Below are 16,957 nucleotides of genomic sequence, written 5' to 3'. Positions count from 1 at the left end.
AGAGCACATCTCTCAGTTCCAAGAGCACATCTCTCAGTTCCAAGAGCACATCTCTCAGTTCCAAGAGCACATCTCTCAGTTCCAAGAGCACATCTCTCAGTTCCAAGAGCACATCTCTCAGTTCCAAGAGCACATCTCTCAGTTCCAAGAGCACATCTCTCAGTTCCAAGAGCACATCTCTCAGTTCCAAGAGCACATCTCTCAGTTCCAAGAGCACATCTCTCAGTTCCAAGAGCACATCTCTCAGTTCCAAGAGCACATCTCTCAGTTCCAAGAGCACATCTCTCAGTTCCAAGAGCACATCTCTCAGTTCCAAGAGCACATCTCTCAGTTCCAAGAGCACATCTCTCAGTTCCAAGAGCACATCTCTCAGTTCCAAGAGCACATCTCTCAGTTCCAAGAGCACATCTCTCAGTTCCAAGAGCACATCTCTCAGTTCCAAGAGCACATCTCTCAGTTCCAAGAGCACATCTCTCAGTTCCAAGAGCACATCTCTCAGTTCCAAGAGCACATCTCTCAGTTCCAAGAGCACATCTCTCAGTTCCAAGAGCACATCTCTCAGTTCCAAGAGCACATCTCTCAGTTCCAAGAGCACATCTCTCAGTTCCAAGAGCACATCTCTCAGTTCCAAGAGCACATCTCTCAGTTCCAAGAGCACATCTCTCAGTTCCAAGAGCACATCTCTCAGTTCCAAGAGCACATCTCTCAGTTCCAAGAGCAGATCTCTCAGTTCCAAGAGCACATCTCTCAGTTACAAGAGCAGATCTCTCAGTTCCAAGAGCAGATCTCTCAGTTCCAAGAGCAGATCTCTCAGTTCCAAGAGCAGGCCTCTCAGTTCCAAGAGCAGATCTCTCAGTTCCAAGAGCAGATCTCTCAGTTCCAAGAGCAGATCTCTCAGTTCCAAGAGCAGATCTCTCAGTTCCAAGAGCAGATCTCTCAGTTCCAAGAGCAGGCCTCTCAGTTCCAAGAGCAGATCTCTCAGTTCCAAGAGCAGATCTCTCAGTTCCAAGAGCAGGCCTCTCAGTTCCAAGAGCAGATCTCTCAGTTCCAAGAGCAGGCCTCTCAGTTCCAAGAGCAGATCTCTTAGTTCGAAGATCAGGTCGCTGACTTCGTAGAGCTTCAAGAGGAGCCCGTTACCCATTTCCCATCGCAGACCACGGGGGCTACGGCCCCGCGCCCCTGGAGTAGTGGGTCCCGGGGTAAATATAGGGAGAATAGGGGAGCCCTAGGGAGTTTATAAGGCCTAAATGTCCTATTCGCCCCTTGTCTGGAGTATTGATCTCAGGGAAATTTCGTCGGGTGATCAGTTCTACAGGTTTTAATTTTGAGTCATGGGGCCCCTTTTTCGGGTTTTGGGTGGGGGGGGGGGGGGGGAAGGGGGATTTTTGGGCTTGACCTTAGAACCATCAGGACCCCTTATGAGCACGCCAGATACCCCCTCCCCCCCCCCCCCCTGTTCTCCCACACCCAATGGGATTCTGGAAAAAAATACTGACGCAATAACAAATAGACCACTGCGCAAGGTCTATTTGGCTCTTACGAGTTTTAAAGTGTATGTTAACCGCCCCCCCCCCCTTCCACATTCATATGTAGTGTCTAACCTGCGCTTGAAACAATCCAGCGAGCGACCTTCCCCACTGTTCTCAGGAATATCATGTGATTTTTGCGTCATTAAAGTGAAAATGCAATGAGATCGTTAGGCTTATCACTATCCCTCCCCCTTCCCTCCTTCTCCCCCCCCTCCTCCTTCTTCCCCACCCCCTCTCTCTTTCCCCCCTTAGTCGACGAGTGGCCTTCACCAGGACGCTAGCCACAACAGCTGACTAACTCATAAAGGCATCTTTACTGCCAGGCGAATAGGTGCATCAGGTGTAAGGAAATGTGTAAATGTCTCGCCCTGCCCGGGAATCGAACCTGGGACCAGTCAGTTGCGAATCGAATACGCTAACTACTGCTCTACGACTACTTCTTGGCTAAGATAACTGTGTGATCGCATAGTTGTGATAACTTTGTGACTCATCATGTTATTGTTCATTGGAATTGTTGGATGTGGTTGTTGCTTGTTGTTGTTGATGTTGTTGTTGTTGTTGTTGTAAGTGTCTGCGTTCATTATATACTAACGACTAATTACCCAAAGTGGTACACACTCAGTTTTGACTCACGAAAACACTTGGTTAACTGTGTTCAACATTCTTGTATTGAACCCTTTAATAAACAGCTAAAGTATATAATTAAAAGTCCCAGAACCAGGGGAGCACATAGATAAAAAAAAAAATATATTGAAAAGCCATTATGAGCCATCACATCTGGCGGCGACTTGAACACAGGAAGAAAACGCGTATAGACGTTTGGAGCAGATTAAGGGTTAGAACCCCATTTATAATGGAGAGGATTCTTGGCCATAGGCGTTTCTGAGTCCTTTTTCACCCAGCAAAGAAACCATTGATAATAGATTTGCATCTATTACTAATGGCTTCTTTTTTTAATATCAGCTTTTCGTGGGTATCATGTGATTAAATAGCACCTGGAAGGGATATGAGGATAGGTTAAGAGGTGGGATACGAGGATAGAGCAAAGAAACTGTGCACAACCGTTTCGACCATTAGGGATTGAACACCGACCTGCAGCAAGGCTTTCATATTAAGGCCTAGGTTTATTTAACTGGACAGCCACTCAACACTTCGCGTTATGGAATAAAGGAATTAATAACATTACTCAGAATAATATCACATTATTCTGATGGAATGTTGTAGACACTGAATGTTGTAGGCACTGAATGTTGTAGGCACTGAATATCGTAGATACTGACTGTCGTAGGCACTGAATGTCTCCATACTCTCCTAAGACTACAGGAGGCCTACTAGTCTAATGGGAAAACATCAGTCAAATGGGATGTTACTTCTGCTCTTTAAGAACATAAGAACATAAGAACATAAGAACAAAGGTAACTGCAGAAGGCCTATTGGCCCATACGAGGCAGCTCCTATTCTATAACCACCCAATCCCACTCATATACTTGTCCAACCCGTGCTTGAAACAATCGAGGGACCCCACCTCCACAATGTTACGCGGCAATTGGTTCCACAAATCAACAACCCTGTTACTGAACCAGTATTTACCCAAGTCTTTCCTAAATCTAAACTTATCCAATTTATATCCATTGTTTCGTGTTCTGTCCTGTGTTGATACTTTTAATACCCTATTAATATCCCCCCGGTTATGTCCATTCATCCACTTGTAAACCTCTATCATGTCACCCCTAACTCTTCGCCTTTCCAGTGAATGCAACTTAAGCTTTGTTAATCTTTCTTCATATGAAAGATTTCTAATTTGGGGAATTAACTTAGTCATCCTACGCTGGACACGTTCAAGTGAATTTATATCCATTCTATAATATGGCGACCAAAACTGAACTGCATAATCTAAATGGGGCCTAACTAGAGCAAGATATAGCTTGAGAACCACACCAGGTGTCTTGTTACTAACGCTGCGATTAATAAATCCAAGTGTCCGATTTGCCTTATTACGAACATTTATGCATTGATCCTTTTGTTTTAAATTCTTACTAATCATAACTCCCAAATCCCTTTCGCAATCCGACTTCGCAATCACAACACCATCTAGCTCGTATCTTGTAACTCTATCATCATTACCTAACCTCAGAACTTTACATTTATCAGCATTAAACTGCATCTGCCAATCCTTTGACCATTTCAAAACCCTATCTAGATCAACTTGAAGTGATAGTGAGTCCTCCTCCGAATTAATTTCCCTACCGATTTTCGTATCATCGGCAAATTTGCAAATGTTGCTACTCAAACCTGAATCTAAATCATTTATATATATTATAAACAACAGAGGTCCCAGGACAGAGCCTTGAGGCACTCCACTTACAACATTTTCCCACTCTGACTTGATTCCATTTATACTAACTCTCTGTTTCCTTTGGTATAGCCATGCCCTAATCCAGCTTAATATAGCACCCCCAATACCATGAGACTCTATTTTTTTAATCAGTCTTTCATGTGGCACTGTATCAAAAGCTTTGCTAAAGTCAAGGTATACAACATCGCAATCCTTACCACTATCAACTGCCTCAACAATGCTAGAATAAAAAGATAACAAATTTGTTAAACATGAACGGCCATTTATAAAACCATGTTGCGACTCAATTATTAATTTATGTTTTTCAAGATGAAGACGAATTTTATTTGCTATTATAGATTCGAGTAACTTTCCCACAATAGACGTTAGGCTAATTGGTCGATAGTTAGACGCAAGTGATCTATCTCCTTTCTTAAAAACTGGTATCACATTAGCAACTTTCCAAAACTCTGGCACTCTGCCTGACTCTATTGATTTATTAAATATGGTTGACAGTGGGTCACAAAGCTCCTCTTTGCATTCTTTAAGCACCCTAGCAAACACTTCATCCGGCCCTGGGGATTTGTTTGGTTTGAGTTTTACTATTTGTTTAAGAACATCCTCCCTGGTAACTGCTAAACTCGTCAACCTGTCCTCGTCCCCACCCACATAGACTTGTTCGGCTGAAGGCATATTGTTAAGTTCCTCTTTAGTAAATACAGATACAAAATATTTATTAAAAATACTACTCATCTCTTCATCACTATCTGTTATTTGACCTGTCTCAGTTTTTAATGGACCTATCCTTTCCCTAGTCTTAGTACGATATAACTGAAAAAACCCTTTAGGATTTGTCTTTGCTTGCCCTGCTATGCGAACTTCATAGTTTCTTTTTGCTTTCCTTATCTCTTTTTTAACATTTCTAACCAGTTGTACGAATTCCTGTTCTAAAGTGACCTCCCCATTTTTAATCCTTTTGTACCAAGCTCTCTTTTTACCTATAAGGTTCTTCAAATTCTTTGTTATCCACTTTGGGTCATTAGTATACGATCTATTCAATTTGTATGGTATACTACGTTCCTGTGCTTTGTTTAGAATATTCTTAAATAAGTTATATATTGAATCCACATCGAAATCCCCATTTAAGTCACCTATCGCTGGGTTCATGTCTCGCTCCAAGACCGGCCCACACCCCATACCCAAGGCTTTCCAATCAATTTGACCCAAAAAATTTCTTAGGCTATTAAAATCAGCTTTTCGAAAATCTGGCACTTTAACAGAATTTTCTCCTACTGGTCTATTCCATTCTATGCTAAATCTGATTTCTTTGTGATCACTGCTCCCTAGCTCACTCCCTATTTCGATGTCATTAATTTGCGTTTCCCTGTTAGTTAACACTAAATCTAAAATATTATTTTCCCGTGTTGGTTCCTTAATGTGTTGCGTAAGAAAGCAATCGTCAATTAATTCTAGAAAATCTTCTGCTTCACTATTCCCTGTTTTGTTCAACCAGTTTATTCCGCTAAAATTAAAGTCACCCATGACATAAATACTGTTAGATCTAGATGCTCTAGATATTTCATCCCATAGATGCTTTGCTTCCATTCTGTCTAAATTTGGTGGCCTATATATTACTCCTATTATAATATTATTAGCTTTTTCGTTTAATTCAATCCAAATAGTTTCTGTGTGTGGCTCTGTTTTGATTCCCTCTTTGAGACTACATTTCAAATTGTCCCTAACATATATGGCTACTCCACCTCCTCGTCTAATATATCTATCTGTGTGAAATAGTTTAAATCCATATATTTGATATTCAGCTAATAGTTCTCTATTTTCTACATTCATCCACGTTTCGGTAAGTGCAATAATATCTATTTTTTCTGTGCAGACAAGAGCATTTTAAGGGGGAGGGGTTGTTAAGAGCCTACTTAAGACATCTGGGTGCCACTTAATTTCCCCAAGTCACGAATTGAATTGCAACCATGACAATGACTTATGTATACATTCGTGTGGGGGTCGTGCATCAACGCAGCATAAATATATATTTCGGGACCAAAGAGCCAAAGCTCAACCCCCGCAAACACAACTAGGTGAGTACATAATAATATGTGAAAGTGCAGGAGGCCTATTGGCCCATACGAGGCAGCTCCTATTGGTCCATACGAGGCAGCTTCTATTGGTCCATACGAGGCAGCTTCTATTGGTCCATACGAGGCAGCTCCTATTGGCCCATACGAGGCAGCTCCTATTGGTCCATACGAGGCAGCTTCTATTGGTCCATACGAGGCAGCTCCTATTGGTCCATACGAGGCAGCTCCTATTGGCCCATACGAGGCAGCTCCTATTGGTCCATACGAGGCAGCTTCTATTGGTCCATACGAGGCAGCTCCTATTGGTCCATACGAGGCAGCTTCTATTGGTCCATACGAGGCAGCTCCTATTGGCCCATACGAGGCAGCTCCTATTGGTCCATACGAGGCAGCTTCTATTGGTCCATACGAGGCAGCTCCTATTGGTCCATACGAGGCAGCTTCTATTGGTCCATACGAGGCAGCTCCTATTGGTCCATACGAGGCAGCTCCTATTGGTCCATACGAGGCAGCTCCTATTGGTCCATACGAGGCAGCTCCTATTGGTCCATACGAGGCAGCTCCTATTGGCCCATACGAGGCAGCTCCTATTGGTCCATACGAGGCAGCTTCTATTGGTCCATACGAGGCAGCTCCTATTGGTCCAAACACGGCAGCTCCTATTGGTCCATACGAGGACGCTCCTATTGGTCCATACGAGGACGCTCCTATTGGTCCATACGAGGCAGCTCCTATTGGTCCATACGAGGCAGCTTCTATTGGTCCATACGAGGCAGCTCCTATTGGTCCATACACGGCAGCTCCTATTGGTCCATACGAGGCAGCTCCTATTGGTCCATACGAGGCAGCTCGTATTGGTCCATACGAGGCAGCTTCTATTGGTCCATACGAGGCAGCTCCTATTGGCCCATACGAAGCAGCTCCTCGTAAAAAATAAAATTAACGAATTAAATGCTCTTGTCTGCACAGAAAAAATAGATATTATTGCACTTACCGAAACGTGGATGAATGTAGAAAATAGAGAACTATTAGCTGAATATCAAATATATGGATTTAAACTATTTCACACAGATAGATATATTAGACGAGGAGGTGGAGTAGCCATATATGTTAGGGACAATTTGAAATGTAGTCTCAAAGAGGGAATCAAAACAGAGCCACACACAGAAACTATTTGGATTGAATTAAACGAAAAAGCTAATAATATTATAATAGGAGTAATATATAGGCCACCAAATTTAGACAGAATGGAAGCAAAGCATCTATGGGATGAAATATCTAGAGCATCTAGATCTAACAGTATTTATGTCATGGGTGACTTTAATTTTAGCGGAATAAACTGGTTGAACAAAACAGGGAATAGTGAAGCAGAAGATTTTCTAGAATTAATTGACGATTGCTTTCTTACGCAACACATTAAGGAACCAACACGGGAAAATAATATTTTAGATTTAGTGTTAACTAACAGGGAAACGCAAATTAATGACATCGAAATAGGGAGTGAGCTAGGGAGCAGTGATCACAAAGAAATCAGATTTAGCATAGAATGGAATAGACCAGTAGGAGAAAATTCTGTTAAAGTGCCAGATTTTCGAAAAGCTGATTTTAATAGCCTAAGAAATTTTTTGGGTCAAATTGATTGGAAAGGCTTGGGTATGGGGTGTGGGCCGGTCTTGGAGCGAGACATGAACCCAGCGATAGGTGACTTAAATGGGGATTTCGATGTGGATTCAATATATAACTTATTTAAGAATATTCTAAACAAAGCACAGGAACGTAGTATACCATACAAATTGAATAGATCGTATACTAATGACCCAAAGTGGATAACAAAGAATTTGAAGAACCTTATAGGTAAAAAGAGAGCTTGGTACAAAAGGATTAAAAATGGGGAGGTCACTTTAGAACAGGAATTCGTACAACTGGTTAGATATGTTAAAAAAGAGATAAGGAAAGCAAAAAGAAACTATGAAGTTCGCATAGCAGGGCAAGCAAAGACAAATCCTAAAGGGTTTTTTCAGTTATATCGTACTAAGACTAGGGAAAGGATAGGTCCATTAAAAACTGAGACAGGTCAAATAACAGATAGTGATGAAGAGATGAGTAGTATTTTTAATAAATATTTTGTATCTGTATTTACTAAAGAGGAACTTAACAATATGCCTTCAGCCGAACAAGTCTATGTGGGTGGGGACGAGGACAGGTTGACGAGTTTAGCAGTTACCAGGGAGGATGTTCTTAAACAAATAGTAAAACTCAAACCAAACAAATCCCCAGGGCCGGATGAAGTGTTTGCTAGGGTGCTTAAAGAATGCAAAGAGGAGCTTTGTGACCCACTGTCAACCATATTTAATAAATCAATAGAGTCAGGCAGAGTGCCAGAGTTTTGGAAAGTTGCTAATGTGATACCAGTTTTTAAGAAAGGAGATAGATCACTTGCGTCTAACTATCGACCAATTAGCCTAACGTCTATTGTGGGAAAGTTACTCGAATCTATAATAGCAAATAAAATTCGTCTTCATCTTGAAAAACATAAATTAATAATTGAGTCGCAACATGGTTTTATAAATGGCCGTTCATGTTTAACAAATTTGTTATCTTTTTATTCTAGCATTGTTGAGGCAGTTGATAGTGGTAAGGATTGCGATGTTGTATACCTTGACTTTAGCAAAGCTTTTGATACAGTGCCACATGAAAGACTGATTAAAAAAATAGAGTCTCATGGTATTGGGGGTGCTATATTAAGCTGGATTAGGGCATGGCTATACCAAAGGAAACAGAGAGTTAGTATAAATGGAATCAAGTCAGAGTGGGAAAATGTTGTAAGTGGAGTGCCTCAAGGCTCTGTCCTGGGACCTCTGTTGTTTATAATATATATAAATGATTTAGATTCAGGTTTGAGTAGCAACATTTGCAAATTTGCCGATGATACGAAAATCGGTAGGGAAATTAATTCGGAGGAGGAATCACTATCACTTCAAGTTGATCTAGATAGGGTTTTGAAATGGTCAAAGGATTGGCAGATGCAGTTTAATGCTGATAAATGTAAAGTTCTGAGGTTAGGTAATGATGATAGAGTTACAAGATACGAGCTAGATGGTGTTGTGATTGCGAAGTCGGATTGCGAAAGGGATCTGGGAGTTATGATTAGTAAGAATTTAAAACAAAAGGATCAATGCATAAATGTTCGTAATAAGGCAAATCGGACACTTGGATTTATTAATCGCAGCGTTAGTAACAAGACACCTGGTGTGGTTCTCAAGCTATATCTTGCTCTAGTTAGGCCCCATTTAGATTATGCAGTTCAGTTTTGGTCGCCATATTATAGAATGGATATAAATTCACTTGAACGTGTCCAGCGTAGGATGACTAAGTTAATTCCCCAAATTAGAAATCTTTCATATGAAGAAAGATTAACAAAGCTTAAGTTGCATTCACTGGAAAGGCGAAGAGTTAGGGGTGACATGATAGAGGTTTACAAGTGGGTGAATGGACATAACAAAGGGGATATTAATAGGGTATTAAAAGTATCAACACAAGACAGAACACGAAACAATGGGTATAAATTGAATAAGTTTAGATTTAGGAAAGACTTGGGTAAATACTGGTTCAGTAACAGGGTTGTTGATTTGTGGAACCAATTGCCGCGTAACATTGTGGAGGTGGGGTCCCTCGATTGTTTCAAGCACGGGTTGGACAAGTATATGAGTGGGATTGGGTGGTTATAGAATAGGAGCTGCCTCGTATGGGCCAATAGGCCTTCTGCAGTTACCTTTGTTCTTATGTTCTTATGTTCTTATGGTTCATACGAGGCAGCTCCTATTGGTCCATACGAGGCAGCTCCTATTGGTCCATACGAGGCAGCTCCTATTGGTCCATACGAGGCAGCTCCTATTGGTCCATACGCGGCAGCTCCTATTGGCACATACGAGGCAGCTCCTATTGGTCCATACGAGGCAGCTCCTATTGGTCCATACGAGGCAGCTCCTATTGGTCCATACGAGGCAGCTCCTATTGGTCCATACGCGGCAGCTCCTATTGGCACATACGAGGCAGCTCCTATTGGTCCATACGAGGCAGCTCCTATTGGTCCATACGAGGCAGCTCCTATTGGTCCATACGAGGCAGCTCCTATTGGTCCATACGAGGCAGCTCCTATTGGCCCATACGAGGCAGCTCCTATTGGTCCATACGAGGCAGCTTCTATTGGTCCATACGAGGCAGCTCCTATTGGTCCAAACACGGCAGCTCCTATTGGTCCATACGAGGACGCTCCTATTGGTCCATACGAGGACGCTCCTATTGGTCCATACGAGGCAGCTCCTATTGGTCCATACGAGGCAGCTTCTATTGGTCCATACGAGGCAGCTCCTATTGGTCCATACACGGCAGCTCCTATTGGTCCATACGAGGCAGCTCCTATTGGTCCATACGAGGCAGCTCGTATTGGTCCATACGAGGCAGCTTCTATTGGTCCATACGAGGCAGCTCCTATTGGCCCATACGAAGCAGCTCCTATTGGTTCATACGAGGCAGCTCCTATTGGTCCATACGAGGCAGCTCCTATTGGTCCATACGAGGCAGCTCCTATTGGTCCATACGAGGCAGCTCCTATTGGTCCATACGCGGCAGCTCCTATTGGCACATACGAGGCAGCTCCTATTGGTCCATACGAGGCAGCTCCTATTGGTCCATACGAGGCAGCTCCTATTGGTCCATACGAGGCAGCTCCTATTGGTCCATACGCGGCAGCTCCTATTGGCACATACGAGGCAGCTCCTATTGGTCCATACGAGGCAGCTCCTATTGGTCCATACGAGGCAGCTCCTATTGGTCCATACGAGGCAGCTCCTATTGGTCCATACGAGGCAGCTCCTATTGGTCCATACGAGGCAGCTCCTATTGGTCCATACGAGGCAGCTCCTATTGGCACATACGAGGCAGCTCCTATTGGTCCATACGAGGCAGCTCCTATTGGTCCATACGAGGCAGCTCCTATTGGCACATACGAGGCAGCTCCTATTGGTCCATACACGGCAGCTCCTATTGGTCCATACACGGCAGCTCCTATTGGTCCATACACGGCAGCTCCTATTGGCACATACGAGGCAGCTCCTATTTATATTCATCTAAATTCATTCATGTACATTTCAAAATTTATCTTTGATCATTCTAGCAACAACAAGTTCGCTGGTTCGATCACATTGCATGTCCTTAGCATTGTCTTATAACCATCTATATATTAGGGAACTTTACTACAATTTATCCACTGTTCTGCTACAGTGAACATTGAAAGCAGAACGTTATATATATCACCTTGAGAAAGAATGTAGGTTATATCCGAAAAGTTGGTTTTTAATATACTTACACACACACACACATTATATATATATGACTGAAAACTCACACCCCAGCAGTGACTCGAACCCATACTCCCAAGAGAACGCATCTGGTATGTACAGGACGCCTTAATCCGCTTGACCATCACGACCGGACAAAATGAAGTGATAGCCGAAGCTATTTGAACCACTTCCCCGCCGGCACTCGGATGGTAATCTTGGGCATAGCATTTTATCAAATCACCTCATTCTTTGGGGCACACGTGGGGAACACAAATGCGAACAAGCCTGAATGGTCCCCAGGACTACATGCGACTGAAAACTCACACACCAGATAGTCCTGGGGACCATTCAGGCTTGTTCGCATTATATATATATATATATATATATTATATATATATATATATATATATATATATATATATATATATATATATATATATATATATATAATATTGGGTCTTCCCTTCACCTTCTGTAAATGTATTATTGGTTTGGAGAAGTGCCCTGAGGGCCACCCGAACGAAAAGACGTTATACCGCCTGGATATACTATATACCACCTGGATATACTTGTGCATATATCAGCATATATCTGAGTTATTGAGACAGGACTTTATAATGGTCCGGTACCAACGGAAGCTCCTCACTGACTTTATTTTCAGGTATGTGGGTTGGTGCTTAGATTTTCAGATAAGTGAGCCCTAGTTGGGCGTGAGGAGAGGTCACCTGAGGGGACCAAAGTGGAGGTGAGGACAGGTCACCTGAGGGGACCAAAGTGGAGGTGAGGACAGGTCACCTGAGGGGACCAAAGTGGAGGTGAGGAGAGGTCACCTGAGGGGACCAAAGTGGAGGTGAGGTCACCTGAGGGGACCAAAGTGGAGGTGAGGAGAGGTCACCTGAGGGGACCAAAGTGGAGGTGAGGGAGGTCACCTGAGGGGACCAAAGTGGAGGTGAGGACAGGTCACCTGAGGGGACCAAAGTGGAGGTGAGGGAGGTCACCTGAGGGGACCAAAGTGGAGGTGATGGAGGTCACCTGAGGGGACCAAAGTGGAGGTGAGGAGAGGTCACCTGAGGGGACCAAAGTGGAGGTGAGGGGAGGTCACCTTTGAAGTTCACGAAGCCAAGTAATTAATTGTTACAAAGGGATTGAAACCTGATTCCCGGTATTTTGTCTCTGTGTTGAGTGGGAGAGGTCTGGCACTGTCCTCAGCTGGGAGTGGGAGATGTCTGGCACTGTCCTCAGCTGGGAGTGGGAGAGGTCTGGCACTGTCCTCAGCTGGGAGTGGGAGAGATGTGGCACTGTCCTCAGCTGGGAGTGGGAGAGGTCTGGCACTGTCCTCAGCTGGGAGTGGGAGAGGTCTGGCACTGTCCTCAGCTGGGAGTGGGAGAGGTCTGGCACTGTCCTCAGCTGGGAGTGGGAGAGGTCTGGCACTGTCCTCAGCTGGGAGTGGGAGAGGTCTGGCACTGTCCTCAGCTGGGGGTGGGAGAGGTCTGGCACTTTCCTCAGCTGGGAGTGGGAGAGGTCTGGCACTGTCCTCAGCTGGGGGTGGGAGAGGTCTGGCACTGTCCTCAGCTGGGAGTGGGAGAGGTCTGGCACTGTCCTCAGCTGGGAGTGGGAAAGATCCGTCATATTGTCCGACACTCCGTCAGTGGGGTAGATTTAGCATCGCTTCCACCTCACTAGTGACGGGGGTAGAATTAGTATTTATTCTACTCTGGTAGAAGGGTAGATTTATAATCTGTTCCATTCCAGATGTGGGATCGATTCAGGATCTGTTCCATACCTGTAGTGTGACGTGTCGAGCGTCTATTTTACTCGGGAAATGAAGAGACTTCAATTATTTGACACTTCAGAATCGGATGAGAAATTTTATCTATCTATATCTATCTATGAAGATAGGAATTTGGAGGAAATTCCTTTTCATTTGGAGGAAATCTTGACTAATATCTTAGAACCTGAGGGGAACTCTCTTATACCTGATTCACACACACAAATATATTAGGTCTTGTGGTCATTAGGTCATTCTCAAGTCGATTGTGGTCAGAGCACAATCGACTTGAGAATGGTCCAGGACGGACCGAAACGTCGTCGTCGTCCCTTCACTTTCTAGTGTGTGGTCTGGTCAACATACTTCAGCCACGTTATTGTGACTCCTCGCCTGCATTAGGTTTTCCTGGAACCCTTGGTCACAGGCTCGTGGAACCCTGGTTGCCTTAGATCGTCAATATAGTTTACCATTTTGTCTTTATTATACGTAATGTTAACTGTTAGTTTACAAAATGGTCAACAGAAGGGACCCCAGAGTGTGTAAGATATCCACCAATTGTGAGCTGTTCACTTTGGTTTTTTCCTCATTCGCCACTGTTCTGGCGTATATATGTTCCTATAAGCCTATATATGAACTTATATAGGCTTAAACGAAACGTATATTTCGACTTTCGACCCGAAAACACCGGAAAAATCCACTCGTATCTTCGTATCCACTCGTATCGTATCGTATCTTCCCCTAGACGCAACCCCCACAACAATTGTCCAACTCCCTGGGACCTATTTCCGGCTAGGTGAAGTGAAGCATCAGGTGAAAGGAAACGTGCTCTACCGCCTCTGTCCCGCCAGGGAAATCAAATCCAAGATTCTCAGTTGTGAGCTGAGGACGTAGACTGCTATGCCACAGGACCCTATGCCAAGGGTTAGAGGTCCTCACCGTTGTGTCTTAAAATCTGATGCTTTAAAATGCTTTAAATCAGGCTTTAAAGCTGATTAAAAATTATGCTTTTAAAAATGATTTTAAAAATTATGCTTTTAAAAGTGATTTTAAAAATGATGCTTTAAGTCTGATTTAAATCTAAACCATGCATCAGACTGAATATATTTATGTACATTGTCATTATTTTGAATGTTTTATTGAAAGTCTGAAAATCCAACTACCTACTTATTCATTTAGACTTATTTTCCTGAATTGCCAAACGTCTTGACGAAAGACATCTTAAAAGAAATTGGATAATTATCTACCACCAAAAGGAAATAAATAGCAGTGTGTACAAAAAAATTCCCCCCCAGGTCTTCGCCCTCTGAGAACAGAGAACTTTGCCTCAAACTTGAGTTTTCTGACATTCTTGTCCTCAGTCTAACTTGTTTTGAACTTTCCCCCGAGTATCGGAAATCTGTGAAATGTTTGATACAAATTTACACAAATTCACCTTCTCAAGAACCGTGTTTATAATTCGTAGAAATGTATCAAGAAAAAGTGTTTTTTTTTTTGTAACTTTTTAGACAACTACAAGTTTTATTTTGTTGTGGTCAGAGCAGGTCCTCCTCCTTCCTCGAGGGCCTCAGGTACTCCTTCCTCGAGGGCCTCAGGTACTCCTTCCTCGAGGGACTCAGGTACTCCTTCCTCGAGGGCCTCAGGTACTCCTTCCTCGAGGGACTCAGGTACTCCTTCCTCGAGGGCCTCAGGTACTCCTTCCTCGAGGGCCTCAGGTACTCATTCCTCGAGGGCCTCAGGTACTCCTTCCTCGAGGGCCTCAGGTACTCCTTCCTCGAGGGCCTCAGGTACTCATTCCTCGAGGGCCTCAGGTACTCCTTCCTCGAGGGCCTCAGGTACTCCTTCCTCGAGGGCCTCAGGTACTCCTTCCTCGAGGGCCTCAGGTACTCCTTCCTCGAGGGCCTCAAGCTGCTATTGTGGTCAGTCCTCACACCCGCTCTCTCCTCCACAAGACTCCACCATCCTACATTCCATCCAACGATTCATCTCCTGGAGTGCCCCAGGAGAGTCCAGCATCTTGTCCTCGTCTTGAGGTGAAGTGTCTCGTGTCAAGCTCCCCCACTTGGTCAAAGTTATATCTTATGGTTCCCTCGGTTCCCGTCCTCTCTGCGGATTTATTAGAGAATGAGCTTCTGTGATTCGGGAGACAGAGGGAGGAAAAACCAAGAATTCAAGCCGAGCTTCGATAGTCAGTCGAGACAAGATATGCTCACTGAGGCTTGAAGCTGATGAGCACTGAAGGGAAGCTGACCTGAAGGGAAGCTGCACAGCAGAGAAGCTGCAATGTATCCCCCAACATATTCAAGGCGACAGAACTTCAAATTCTTTAAATGATATATGTTCACACCTTAATCTCTTTCGACTTAGTTACACATTTTAAAATAATCATTACCCAATTATCTGTCGGACGTTCTCATCAACTGATTACCTATTGGACGTTCTCATAATACCAAATATACATTGGCACGTTCGCATAACTCAATTATCAACTGGACATTAATCACGAACTTAAAATCTATCGAATGTTGTCGAAAACCAGTGATCTATTGAACGTTCTCATAAATCCTTCTGTGGTAGTTAGGATGTATCTGTCTTTAAGTTGGCAGCAGTGGCATTGATTTTAGTTGGCAGTACGGCTTTCACCTTTTTAAGCGTACCTCGGTACCACGGACATGTGTTCTGCATGTTCCTGTAGTGTACCATAGTGTACCATAGTGTACCATAGTGTACCATAGTGTACCTCGGGGGAAAAAATATGATTCGAGAGCCAAAAAAACTACATTTTCGAAACTGAAATTTATGCCAAAATTTACAATTGAAAACACTCACTCTATCTACATACTGGGATCAGACAACAGACTGCAGTGTTGGTAGTGTTGTACCACGACCGTCAGTGTTGGTAGTGTTGTACCACGACCGTCAGTGTTGGTAGTGTTGTACCACGACCGTCAGTGTTGGTAGTGTTGTACCACGACCGTCAGTGTTGGTAGTGTGTTGTACCACGACCGTCAGTGATGGTAGTGTGTTGTACCACGATCAGCAGTGTTGGTAGTATTGTACCACGACCAGCAGTGTTGGTAGTGTGTTGTACCACGACCAGCAGTGTTGGTAGTGTGTTGTACCACGCCCATCAGTGTTGGTAGTGTGTTGTACCACGCCCGTCAGTGTTGGTAGTGTGTTGTACCACGACCGTCAGTGTTGGTAGTGTTGTACCACGACTGTCAGTGTTGGTAGTGTTGTACCACGACTGTCATTGTTGGTAGTGTGTTGTACCACGCCCGTCAGTGTTGGTAGTGTGTTGTACCACGCCCGTCAGTGTTGGTAGTGTGTTGTACCACGACTGTCAGTGTTGGTAGTGTGTTGTACCATGACCACCAGTGTTGGTAGTGTGTTGTACCATGACCACCAGTGTTGGTAGTGTGTTGTACCACGACTCAGTGTTGGTAGTGTGTTGTACCACGACTGTCAGTGTTGGTAGTGTGTTGTACCACGACTGTCAGTGTTGGTAGTGTGTTGTACCACGACTGTCAGTGTTGGTGGTGTGTTGTACCACGACTGTCAGTGTTGGTAGTGTGTTGTACCACGACTGTCAGTGTTGGTGGTGTGTTGTACCACGATTGTTAGTGTTGGTGGTGTGTTGTACCACGACTGTCAGTGTTGGTGGTGTGTTGTACCACGACTGTCAGTGTTGGTGGTGTGTTGTACCACGACTGTCAGTGTTGGTGGTGTGTTGTACCACGACTGTCAGTGTTGGTGGTGTGTTGTACCACGACTGTCAGTGTTGGTGGTGTGTTGTACCACGACTGTCAGTGTTGGTGGTGTGTTGTACCACGACTGTCAGTGTTGGTAGTGTGTTCTACCACGACTGTCAGTGTTGGCAGTGTGTTGTACCA

The 16,957-nt window shown here is 43.9% G+C and overlaps 2 protein-coding genes across 2 annotated transcripts in view; one reads left to right on the top strand and one right to left on the bottom strand.

Moving 5' to 3' along the window:
• LOC123749468 (uncharacterized) overlaps nt 1-16,957 on the top strand; it is a gene marked incomplete in the record, with an annotated part of 443,575 nt that overhangs the window by 273,344 nt on the left and 153,274 nt on the right.
• LOC138357017 (RNA-binding protein 12B-like) overlaps nt 14,600-16,957 on the bottom strand; it is a 32,578-nt gene continuing 30,220 nt past the window's right edge. The window contains exon 3 of the mRNA XM_069313551.1: nt 14,600-14,975. Within this exon, the coding sequence (XP_069169652.1) occupies nt 14,600-14,975 (376 nt within the window). The remainder of the gene's footprint in view (nt 14,976-16,957) is intronic.

Source organism: Procambarus clarkii, chromosome 75 (assembly GCF_040958095.1).
Source record: "Procambarus clarkii isolate CNS0578487 chromosome 75, FALCON_Pclarkii_2.0, whole genome shotgun sequence".
Lineage (NCBI taxonomy): Eukaryota > Metazoa > Arthropoda > Malacostraca > Decapoda > Cambaridae > Procambarus > Procambarus clarkii.
This window is presented reverse-complemented; position numbering and strand designations above follow the sequence as displayed.